Source organism: Tasmannia lanceolata, unplaced genomic scaffold (assembly GCF_043159265.1).
Source record: "Tasmannia lanceolata isolate RefF3 unplaced genomic scaffold, GAP_Taslan_0.1 ptg000044l, whole genome shotgun sequence".
NCBI lineage: Eukaryota > Viridiplantae > Streptophyta > Magnoliopsida > Canellales > Winteraceae > Tasmannia > Tasmannia lanceolata.
In genome coordinates this window covers 16,545,385-16,558,308 of record NW_027518721.1, presented here as the reverse complement: position 1 = coordinate 16,558,308, position 12,924 = coordinate 16,545,385, and the positions used below count along the sequence as shown (strand labels likewise).

General features: G+C 40.7%; 2 protein-coding genes across 6 annotated transcripts in view; both read right to left on the bottom strand.

The window, feature by feature from the left end:
* LOC143863292 (neutral/alkaline invertase 3, chloroplastic-like) overlaps positions 1–2,307 on the bottom strand; it is a 28,878-nt gene extending 26,571 nt beyond the window's left edge. Inside the window, exon 1 of the mRNA XM_077373977.1 lies at positions 2,152–2,307. The gene's annotated coding sequence lies outside the window, so the exon portion shown is untranslated. The remainder of the gene's footprint in view (positions 1–2,151) is intronic.
* Positions 2,308–4,213: 1,906 nt separating this feature from the next.
* The window catches only part of HDA9 (histone deacetylase 9), a 32,611-nt gene continuing 23,900 nt past the window's right edge, over positions 4,214–12,924 (bottom strand). For all 5 annotated transcript variants that reach the window (XM_077374441.1, XM_077374439.1, XM_077374440.1 and 2 more), the window contains 2 exons: positions 5,101–5,167; positions 4,214–4,621 (listed from right to left, as the gene is read on the bottom strand). In XM_077374441.1, the coding sequence (XP_077230556.1) occupies positions 4,533–4,621; positions 5,101–5,167 (156 nt within the window). In that variant the 3' untranslated portion in view covers positions 4,214–4,532. The remainder of the gene's footprint in view (positions 4,622–5,100; positions 5,168–12,924) is intronic.

Below are 12,924 nucleotides of genomic sequence, written 5' to 3'. Positions count from 1 at the left end.
TATGGAGATGCCTTACCTTTTCATTTTAAAAATACAATTATCTGCATAAAAAAAAATAAGAGACAGAAATTCACACTCTAAGCAAAACTCAAAGTACAGAAAAAAAACTGTTTTTTCCTCTACAAGTCGTCAGTGTTTAAAGCAACAAATTAATGACATAACCCAAAATCTAAGCATACATTACAGTATGATCTTACCAATTTATACAGAGCATTCTGGTATTGAGTACTGAATGAGATTGACAAACAGGACACCCGTAAGGCAAAAATTCATATGCAGACAGAAAGAATTCTTCCACAAATTCCATGGAATGCGATAAACAGGAACAAATCCCAAATGTATGCAGCAAAAGATTATGGTCTCCTCCACACTAAATCAGTTTACATTAAGATAAAATAAGTAAAACATTCATGGAATCACACCAAAACATCACCGTTTCATCCAAAGAATCTAGGTCTTACACAGTGAGTTTTTTTAAATGGCGGTTCTCACACAGTGATTTGCAAAGACAGAACACATAAAACCTACATAGACAGGCAATTGCTACAAAGAGCTTTGATTCACCGACAGGACAACACTGACAGAAAACCTAACCGACACCACAGACATGAAAATACATAAAAATCAGGGACAAAGCAAGAATAATTGCTCAGACATCAGTTCCTAATGATTTCCTCGATTCACATAATTTCTGAACAGAAAAGCTCAGAAAATGCTACTATTGTTGAGAAAATCCGCCGGGCAAATCCGATCCAATCGTGCACAAATTAACGGAAAGATAAAAATAAAGACAAGCCACAAGATGAACACCGAGATTATACGTGGTTCGGCAAGATGCCTACATCAATGGGCAAGAAAACGATCTTCTACTATGAGAAAAACAATATACAAGGATTACAATGGATTAAACCCAAACCCACCAACCAAACTATAACCATTTCCTTGCTTCTCAACCAAGATCATACCCGAGAGAAAAACCTGAGAGATAACCTTCAAGAAACCCAAAGAAGAAACCCTCTTCCTCGTCTCTCTTTCTCTCTCTCTCTCCTTCTCTCTCTTCCTCTCTTTCTCTCCTCACACCCCAAGAGAAAACCTATGCACAGTTTTCTCTATGTGTAGCTGTCACACCTTTCTCATTTAAGAGAAGAGGCCTTTATACCATAGGTTTTTGAAAAACCTAAAAAAAAAAAACTAACTTTATTTAGTTTCCCACTCGAAGTGAGTAACTTGGGAAACAAGCCCACTTTCCCAACAGTTACACAAATAAAATTCAAAATTCTAGACGATGAGATCAACAACACGAGAAGAAACTTGCTTAAAGTCCATGTGAATTACCATTCAAAATAAAAAAAGTCCATGCGAATTGCATTTAGTAGTTCATCAGCTTCTAAACTTCTTTTCCATATAATCCAACAATCCCTTACTGGAAGAGCTCACAAATCAGTTTGTTCTAGCTATTCAGTTTATACAGGAAAAGAAACAGAAATCTGCTAATGGCTGACATGAAATTACAATAGAACAATCCAAAACAAAATAAGGAAAAACTTGCAAGTTCTCAGTTCCTAATAATTTTTTCTCAAATCAAAGCCCTATATATCGACAAAGAGCCGCAGATCAACACAGACCTAAAAAAGTAAAAATTACGACAAGAAAACTCCTCTCATTCATCAATTTCTACTAAATTAGTAATCAAGATCACCGACTTCCGATCACAAATCTTGAGAAAAAGAACAACATAAAAACAAGAAAATTTTTTTTTCTCTTTCTCAGTTCCTACTATTTTTTTCGAATCCAGAGATTAGGTTCTCCATTTCTCTACAGATCAACACTAAAATCAACAAAAATAGAACGCGTACATACAAATTACGATTTCTGACAAAAAATGTGGAAAAGCAGGTATGAAATTACAAAAAAAAAAAAATCTGAAGAAGTAAAAGAAAAAATGAATTAACGTTCTTGATTCGATCAAGTTCAAAAAAAAAAATCTAACCAGAAAAATCGAAAATTCAAAATTTAGGTTTTCCATTTCTACGGAAAAGAAGCATCATCAACATAAAAGAAGAAAAAGAACAGATCAAGCATAGAGATTATTAAAATTAAGAGAAAAAAATGATAAAAAGAGAAGATTAGAAAGAAGAAGAAAAAACTCACCTCACTCACCAAGTCCTAAATCTTTCAAAAAAAATCAGCTATTTATTATGTGAGCTTTCGAACAGGAGTTTGATATCTACCTCAACTTTATACAGTAGAGAGAGCCAGAGAGGGGAGGAGTTTCATTTTGGATAATAATTTGGACCCCCTTATTTTGATATCGCACCCCTCTTGTTTGTACTTTCTATTTTGTATTCGGGTTGTTGCTACTTATGAGGGGCCCCGCTGTAATCGTCATGAAGATATCCTCCACGTGAGTCTGTACTTTTTGAACTTCCTCTTTTTTTCTCTTCTTTTTCAGTTGCATAAATTTAGGTGGGACCGACAATGGTGATCATAGTGTAATTGACATGTGTATGGTGCAAACACCATCATTTCGTAGATAATACCACCAATCCCCATTTCCTCGTGGATTAAAACATTGTCCGCTCCTGTTTTTAACTTAAGACAGCCCCATCTAGTGTATTTATAAATTTGAGGAATGATAGATACAAGGGAGCCCTTGCATTAAGAGCCAAAAAAGGGCTTTTGATTGGATCACGTCATCAGATGTAACTGATTTTACTTTTTCAACCGATTTTAAAATGTTACTGACAATGACGTGGATCCAATGAAGAGCCCTTTTGAGGCTCTTTGTGCAAGGGTTCCCTTGTATCTATCGTTGTTGGGTACTCTTTTACACTAGAGGGGGCTGTCCAGAGTAAAAAAAAAAAAGGGGCAAATATATCATTTTCCCTCAAAAAAGGAAAACCCTCTACCTTGTTGCAGGTATTTACCTCGTAGATTAGTGGTATAAGCAAGGTTTTAAATTTCAGCCAAAATCCAAAATTTCGGATTTCGGTGGGACCGAAACCGAAATTTCGCCGCAATTCTTGATAAAATATTAATTTTTATTCCTTTACAAAATTTCAGCAGAAAATTTCGGTCCAACAAAACTACATTTCGAGCGCGTCTACCGAATTTCGGCTAAAATTTCATTTTCGGTGGAGACCGAAATTACCCCCGAAACCGAAATTTAAAACTTTGCTTTTAAATAGTCAACAGAGAGGAGACAAGCATATGATTAACCTAGAATTTACCTTGTAGAATAGTGGTAACTAGTGTACAAAACAGGAATTTACCTTGTAGAATTTACAGTGTAAGAGGGAGATGAGAGGTGAGAAGGGGCCAGGGGGTGAGGAGAGCATGAGTTGGACAGGAATTTTTTTCTCTCTGCTTTCCAGTCCCATGCTCTCCCACGACCTTCTCAATTCTCTTTCACCAGCCTCTCTGCTGCTGGGTAAACAAATATTCCTACAATTTTATTCCAAAGATTGAAGAGAGAAACACCGGTTGTGAGAATAGAATTTTTTTATATTATGTAAGCCCGTATAGTCAAGTATTTCTCAAAATGGATTGTACAGCCCACCCCATAGGATGATCCAAACCGTCCATTTGATGGGCCACAATGTAAATAGAATGTGCCACAAAAACCATTTCCATAGGATGATCCTAGCCCTTTGATCTGTAGAGGTTTCTATACTATGAAGTTTCGCTATAGATAGGAGGGCTAGGGTCATCCTATGAAAATTGAGATTTTGAGGCACAACCTTTGTGGCCCTTCAAATGTGCGGGTTGGGCATCCTATGGTACGTGCCGCATAGTCCATTTTGAAAAATACTGGACTACATGGTCTTGCTCCATAGGTTTGACAACCATGAAAAAATATTTCTTGGAATATTTGTTTACCTAGTGTAAGAGTGACATGAGAGGTGAGACAGATGATGAGGGAGTGAGGAGGGCTAGAGTTAGGCTGGAAAACAGGATTTTTTTCTTTATGAAAGTGTAAAACAGGAAAAAAAATTATTGTCTCTGCTCTCCAGCCCATTCTCTCCTCAAGGCCGCCTCAAGTCTCTCTCAAGCCCTCTCTGCTCCTCTTTTCACCTTGGGTAAACAAATATTCCATGAATTTTATTTTCATGGTTGCCACTTGCCAAACATGCCCCAAAACTACACACTACAATACACCAAGCTTCAGTGCCATACATTAGTGTACCTAGAACAAACTTCGATTGGATAGTGGTGGTCACAAATGATTTAAATAAATATACAAAAATATCCAGTGTATACACCCATACACCTGACCAATGCAATTTACAGATTCTCACTATCATCCGATACAACATAGGCAGTATTGGCCTGCCAATATTTGCTGACACCAACGCAGCAGAACGCTGAAACTGCCATTTTAGAGAATAAATAAGGGGAGAAAACATAAACATGAACAGTACTTGGCTCAAATCCGACTAATTTAGAAATTCAAAATCCACAGGCAATTAATTAAGCTTGGAATCCAGCCAACCACCAGAAGAAAAAAATGAAGAGAAATGACACCAAAATCTTTACAGACCATCCTCCATGTTGTGATCATTGTCATTGTCGCCTTCGTAATATTCATCATCACGTTGAATTTGTTTGTCTTGGGTATGCTCTGAGGAAATAATGATTTTCCATAGAATAAGAAACATAAAACCAATATCTGGTAGATTTCTTGCATATATAAACTTAAATCTCAACTAAATAGGAAATGCAGTAAAGGTCAAGAAGACACTAGGGCAATGTTTGGAAGAAGTAATGAAAGTTTTTTTCCATAGAATATTAGCTTATCAAGTGGTGGAAGAGGGGCGAGGAGGGTGGCAGAGGGAGAGAATTAAGAGGGCATGAGTATAGAGAAGGTGCCGAGCTGCTGAAAAACAAGGACAACAAAAACACTAATTTGAGTAGAGATTTTCTTGTTCCGGTTTTTCAGCCACTTCTCAACCTCTCTTCACTCACACCCTATCAATTCTCTCCATCTCCCGTTCTATCTACCTCACTCACAACACTTGATAAGGTAATATTCTATGAAAAAAAAAATCACTATTGCCAAACATGGTCTTAAAGGTAAATGTATCTCAGAATTTCACTTACGGTCCACTCGTTCCTCGGGGTTTTGCTCATCTTCATCAAAATCTGGAAGATAGAAATCGGGAGGAACCTGCAATAAATTACAGCCGCGGTGGTCAGTTGAGAGGTTATGTGATGAAATCACTTAAGCTCCGTTTCTTTTGACATAAAAAGGACAAAAAATTTGTTTTATGTTCATTTTTACAACACTCAACTCAACTCAACAAAGCCTTTGTCCCAAACTAGTTGGGTTCGGCTAAAATGAATCCTTTAGAAAAAAATTCATGAAGAAAGTAAAAGGAATCTACCTGGCTCTAATCCTGGTTCTAGTTGGGTTCTTCTACGTGGATCATTTTCTTCCATTCTATCCTATCCAAGGTCATGTTCATAGCTATCAAGTCTTTCCTCACTGTTTCTACCCAAGTTGTTTTCGGTCTGCCCCTACCTCTTTTTACTCCATCAATTTGGCACGAGTCGCTTCTTCTCACCAAAGCATCCAAAGGCCTACGTTGGATATGTCCAAGCCAATGTTACCTGGAACGCGGTTCGTTCCGGTACGGGGTACGGGAATGGGTACAATGGTAGCCCAGTACGCGGTACGATTAGGGTATGCTATGTTTGTTCGCTATTCGAGGTCATGGTCAGTTTGGAGTGCTAATTCAGACTCACACACACACACACACACACACACACACATATATATATATATATATATATATATATATATATAGGGAAAGGTGTGCGTACTCGGTCGAGTAGATAAGCTTATCTACTCGGTCGGGTTAAAAACAGCTTGTCCACAAATCTGCCCATTTTCCCCTCCACTGTTGGATGGGTTAGGATGATCCTATGGGGCTGATTTTTTGTGGACACCCTATCTAGGTAAGGGCCTTTCAAATGAATGGTTTGGATCACCCCAAAAATGTGGGCCCCCACTGTTTTTAACCCGACCGAGTAGATAAGCTTATCTACTCGACCGAGTACGCACACCTTTCCCATATATATATATGAGGAAAATGATTGTGAGCTTGAAGCTCATATAGCTTATATGAGCTTGAGGGCCCAAACACATAGGTCCCACATTTTTTGTGGTGATCCAAACCATTCATTTGCAGGGCCCCATCATAGATATGGTGTGTACCAAAATCAGCTCTATTGGATCATCCTAACCCCTCCAAAAGCAGAGGGCAAAAATGGGCAGATTTGTGGCAAACAGTGTCTGTCCATTTTGCCCTCTACTTTTGGATGGGTTAGGATGATCCTATGGAGCTGATTTTTTGTACATAGCCCATCTATGTAAGGGCCTTTCAAATGAATGCTTTGGATCATCCTAACAATGTGGGCCCACATGTGTTTGGGCCCTCAAGCTCATGTAAGCTATATGAGCTTCAAGCTCACAATCATTTTCCTCTCTCTCTCTCTCTCTCTCTCTCTCTCTCTCTCTCTCTATATATATATATATATATATATATATATATATAGAGAGAGAGAGAGAGAGAATAGAGTTCCTAAGGTGTCACCTCATATAGCTTATATGAGGTGGCGCTTAAAAACATAAGGGGCCCACTTTGTTTGGATGATCCAAAGCATTCATATGATAGGCCTTCACATAGATAGGGTGTGCCCAAAAAATCAACTTCATAAGATCATCCTAACCCTTCCATTTGTGGAGGTTGAAATGGATGGGTAGAAACCTCCATAAATTTGCCCATTTTTAACCTCCATAAATGGAAGGGTTAGGATGATCCTATGGACCTGATTTTTTGTAGGCACCATACCCATCTAAGGGCCTTTCAAATGAGTGGTTTCGATCACCCCAAAAATGTGGGCCCCTTATGTTTTGTGAGCGCCACCTCATATAAGCTATATGAGGTGACACCTTAGGAACTCTATTCTCATATGTATATATATATATATATATAATTTCATATATTTTTACAAGAATATCATTCAATGGTACACACTACATACATTTAATACACAAAATATAAAAACCCCATTTATGTAATACATAATTTTTCAAAAAGAAAGTTCTCATTGGAATATATGAATATCGATCCCAAGTGTGATTTGCCTCAAGCACCGCCATTTCACTGTCCATAGCGGCACGCCATCCAGGATGATCTAGAGCTTCCTGCACAGACTTGGGCAAAGAAACGGAAGACAACAAAGAGACAGAAGTACGAAATGATGGAGTTAGGTGATCATAAGAAACATATGATGAAATAGGATGGGCAGTAGTGCGTGAGGCAATAGGTGCATCTACCGCTAAATCAGGAGAGGAAGGAGAAGGTACCTGAGTATGAGGGACGAGTTTCTCCGGCTGAATGGACGACGACAACGCGGGAGGAGGAGGAGGAAGAGGCTCTGCCTACGTACGCCGCTGATAGACCTTCAATGGAGCCGGAGGTGGATTAGGTTCTGGGACCTGAGAAGGAGTGGAGTCCGATACAGGGGACTTGGGAACACAAAGGACAAAGGATAAGGTAAAGCACTGATGGGTGTCGAGAGTCCCAATGCCAGAAATGGGAGCTAGAGTCCCATCGGCAAGTGTAACAGACTGAGATAAAGAGGAGAAGGGTCTAAAGGAACTGAGGATCAATTACTAGTAAGGTGGTTGGAGTCCCCAGAATCAATAATCCAGGGACTCGACCTAGTGAGGAGAGTAGTGGGTGAACTACATGGGGTAACGTAACCAGCTGTGGGTGAATGGCTGCTAAGGTGTAGGTGCTGAAGCTCCTCATAATTGGCTCTGGAGATGGTGAATGTAATTCTCGGTGCAGAAGAGGAAGCACTACTCAGAATGGCTGGCTGTGGAGCACCGCCTAGAATAGCGGCCTGTGGAGCACCGCCCAAGATAGATGGAGCAGGCGACACATCAGAGGAATCTGCAGCACTGAGGTGAGCCTGGCAAGGAGGGCGAAGTTCTGGATGAAGGGTTTAGCAGGTGTCATCGTAATCACCCTCCCTCCGACAATGGGTGCAATAGGGTCGGCCACGAGCACTAAAAACACGACAGCTAGAAATATCCCGGCCTCCACTGACGCAGCCCGAACGGCCTCTCCCCCTACCAACCATACCACCACCACGACCAGCACGACCACCACCATCATATGCTGCAAGGGTCGTGCCATCAGAATGAAGCGTCTGAGACGAAGCAGTAGGAAGACACTACTGGGCGCGCGAATAAATCTTCGTCAGAGAGGGTAGAGACCCTAAGCCAAGAAGTTGCTGTCTAAATGGAAGAAACTCTGGTCCCAATGACTCCAAGAAATGAACAGCTCGAAGCTGGTCACGTTGTCTCGTCAGAACGGCTAGATCAGTACTCAAAGGCATAAATGCATCAAGCTGCTGGCATAATGAGATAAAATGGTTGTAGTGATCAGATAAGGGGGCATCACCACGCTGAAGACAGATCCACTCAGAGTAGGTAGAGCAAATCCGAGAGAGGTTAGAAAACCCAGAGTACAACAGAGATGTGTGATCCCAGATGGCCTTGCACGTCCGCAAGGTCATCATGGGGCAAGCAACCTGAGGAGTCATGCTCTGCCAAAGAAGTGAGCGGATCACAGCATCATCCTGTCGCCAACGATCGTAGGAGGGATCGGAAGGGAGAGGGGGGTCCCGCTCAATAAGAGCAATCCTACCACGACCAAGTAGGTAGGTCTCCACAGCAATACTCCAACTCAGATAGTTGGATCCATCAAGCTTCTCCTAGGTCATAGGAGGATAAGAATGCTCTACAGACGAAGAGTATGAAGATGGGGTATAGCTAGAAGATGGAGCTGTAGAAGTGGAAGATGTAGAAAGAGGGGGAATAGAAGCATTGTCCCCTTGGGCAGGACTTTTAGTAGAATCTGTAACGACTGGAGGCTCCATATGAAGATAAGAGACAGAAGACAATCAAGCACACTGTGGTGCGTGGATAGACGGGTGATAAGACAATAAGAGATGGACCTCAGAGAAGATGGTGAACTAGAAAGCCGCGGCCCCGGACCTGAACATAGAACAAGGGGAAGGAGAAGGATAGACAGATAAGGAGAAATAGGTGGTGAAACAAGTCATCGGAGCTGCGGAGATAAATAGACGAGAATACAGAGGGAAATTTAGGCCATAGAGAAAGAAGAGGGTAGAAGAAGAGAGATTAAGGAAGAGGAATGAAGGAGGAGGAAAAACTTAGGGTAAGGAAGGGAAATGAGAAAATGAGAGAGAATGAGAGAGGTAGAAGGCCAACGAAGGGGAGGAGGGGGTAGGGCTAGAGCCGCGAGGGGCTGAATCGCAGGGATGGGGGGGTGGCAAGGAGCAGGGAAGTGCGTCTGGGTGGGGTGGAAGTGCAGGGAAGTGGGCGAGGGCTGGAAACGCAGGGAGAAGGGTTGGGGTGAGGAGGGAAGGTCAGAGGAGGGGGGGCGAGGGTAGTGCAGGGAGGAGGGAAAACAGGCGGCGAGGGACTGGGTTGTTGCACGTAGAGAAGGAGAGAGAGAGAGAGAGAGAGGGATTGGGGGGAGGTGGGGGGGGGGTGTAGGGGTAACAGAGAAGAGGGAAAAGAACCAGGGGCGAGGGCTGGGTGCAATGGAAAAGCAAGGGGGGAAGGGGCGGCAATGCCGGGAAGAGATTGAGGGATTAGGGTTTGATGATGGTGAGGAAGAAGCAGGGTGGGGTGATTTTAATGGTGGTCCCAAGGCATTCATGCCCTAGGACTCTGATACCATGTTAAGAGATGAACAGTGTAGAGAAGAATTGTGAGTTAGGTCTTCTCCCCCACTTATGTATTTATATAGAGAAGAAAAGTACAATGACCATACTGCCCCTAAGGCACATATACACACAAAATACATTGTTAACAGATACGTAGGGTATTTATGGAGGTAGAATCTCTTATTAATCCTTACCTAAAGTATGTCACATAATATAAATTTGTACGTCATTCACATATGGCTCTTTAATCTTTCAAGATAGTTACTCCAAGATGTGAACTTCCAATTGCTTAAATCATCCTCATTTTGTTCCAACATTTTCAGTTTTCCCGAAAATTGTTTCTTAATAATCCCGTAAAAGCATTGATTTATATTTATTTTTAGGGATTTGCCAGCCTCCTTGGCAGAAAGCACCTTCACGCCCGTCCTTTGCATGTGATGACAGCCATCTATGTTGACTTGTGACAGATTTTGTCTTATTCACCGCTGTGGCTGTCATCACATGCAGAGGATGGGCGCAAAGGTGCTTTCAGCGAAGGAGTCTAGCAAATCCCTTATTTCTATTAGGGCCCGTTTGGATACCTCAATTTTGATTTGGATTTGGATTTGGATTTGGAATTGAGTTTTGAATACAAAATGAATAGATCTGCCAGCTCATGTTGATGGAGACAGAGAGGGAAGGGGATACTTCTTAACTACAGGGGAGAGGTTGAGGAGCAAAGATCGTAAAGAAAACTGCCATATCTGTTGATTTCTAATTTCTTATCTCCACAGCTTATTTGGAAATTTGTTTTTTTTTTCACTGCCAGTCACTAATTTTGAAATTCAAGAATTTATCCGATCCAAATCACAACACAAAAATAGCTGCAAATGTGAGAAATCCAAATCAAATATCTTCTCTGCATTCAAACGGGCCCTTATTGTTTAGAAAATAGAAATATGTATATTTCTACTCTGTTCTTTTTCTAATGATAAAATTATTACATAATGTACTTGCTGGATGTATTTCATATGGACCACTCATTAAATGCCTTCATTATTTCCAGACAGTATTGGATGACCTTCCAGATGATATGATTTTCAAAATCCTATCTCTCATGCCGGCTATGTCTCTCGTTCGACTAAGGTTTGTATGTTCGGGTTGGTTTAGTATAATAAACAGCAATGCCTTCATTCTCATTCAGCTAAATCGGACACTGCAAAATTCTGGGTACCTTGTCCAGGATTTTGATGGTGAAAATATGTATGCCATGGATGATGACGCAAATAACGTCAGGATGATGACGAATGGAGAGCGACCAGTTGAAGGCACTGTTTGGGGCTCAGTTAATGGAATTGTGTGTTACTCTACATACCCACAAGAATCACAGGAGCATATAAACATACTCAATCCAGTTACAAAGGATTCAATACTATATCTGAAAAATGATAGAGCTATAAAGACAGGGTTTGGATTTCATCAAGCCACCGAAGAGTATAAAGTGATTCGATTTCTGGAAGATCAATCTACAAGCGAGATAATTACTGTTGGCATTGATGAGCAATGGAGACTGATTAATAGTGCCAGTCCCTTTTCCACCTGCTTTAAATTCTGTGAGCGTGAATCGGTTTATATATTGACCTGTATTCCATCCTGATATGTGCATACTTTCACTGAATCTTGGAACGGAGATGTTTGAGATAATCTCATGTTCAGATTGGGAGAGCACCTTGGGTTTTTTTTTCCTCCTGCTACGATATGGGAACTACATGGTGCTGGATGGTCCAAAGTATGTACCCTTGTTGACAACAAACTGAACTATTTTAGTCTTATTAAAGGTTCATGGGGAAATAGGAGAATTAAGGTGGACTGGAAACAAGATCATTTGTGTTCCTACTATCTCGATGGTGAAACATTTACTACCATTGAGATTCCATCTATCAAATAAAAATCGTTGTTTTGGAGCATGGTTGCCTTTTCCGGGACCTTGGTGCCAATTACATTACATTGAATAAGGTATGAGGAACATTTTTATTTATTACCTTCAACGCTCTCTTTTTTCTCCATTCAACTTGTATAGATATACATTTGATCCATTATTATTCCTAGCCCATATAACACTCTACTGCGTGTTGAAAATTCATCTGAAAAGTTTGAGCTTTCATTCGATAGTTAATAGAGTTTTTTTATCGGCTGCTCTTTTTTGCAGGTCTGTTGACGTTTGAGAGAAGAAAAAGTGAGTAGCGCTGCGGAAATTCTGTAGGAACCAATGCTCTGGATTGTTTTTGTTAGGAATATTTGCTTATGGCATTTCTAAATGTCAACATTTTACTCTGGTAACTCTGTGTTTTTACTAAAGAATCATTACCTAGCTACATCTCATTCATAACTTCACTTAAAGAGGAGCCCAACCTCATTGTAATTCAAGGATGCACATACACCACTGTTACATTGATGATTGCGTAGATTGCTCCAGACCATCCATTTCATGGGCCTTTGGGTCTTGTTTGGCATTGCTTCTCATTCTCTTCGAGCTGATGAAGTGTCTGGAAATGGGTGAATGAGAACTGTCCGAATTGACTCCCTTTTGTAAACAACATGACTTTTTTCACTTCAAAACTCAAAAGTCAGGTTTTGAATAACAGACAGGGTTGGGCCCGAAAGTGACCAAAAGTACAAGATTGATCCGTATGTCCGTTGCCCTAGGGGTGCAACTTGATCAGGCCCAAAAGACTTTTGACAGCCTGATTTTGGCTTAGGTTTGATGGGTTAAGGCCAACTATGATTTAATTCTGGGTTGGGTTAGGGTTGAGGCCTTCGGCAACCTGACCAAATGGGCAATACACCACAGCTATTTTTGTGTTGTTTTCTTTTTTAATATCTATTCCACAATTTTTTATGTGTTTTTTCCAAAATGATTTTCATAAGTTCCACATGTTTCGTGTGCGTTTTCTACTAGTGTTGCATATGTTTATCGTGCGTTTCACACATGATTTACATAAGTTTATGATATGTTCCTATGCATTTCGGAAACATTTCTCCAAATTTTTATCATATTTCGGAAACGTTTCCGAAACACGTTTCTCACATTTTAGGGGAAACGAGTTTCCCACCCACGATAAACGCGTTTTAGGGGAAACGGGTTTCCCACCCACCCAAGGAGTTTCCAGCAAC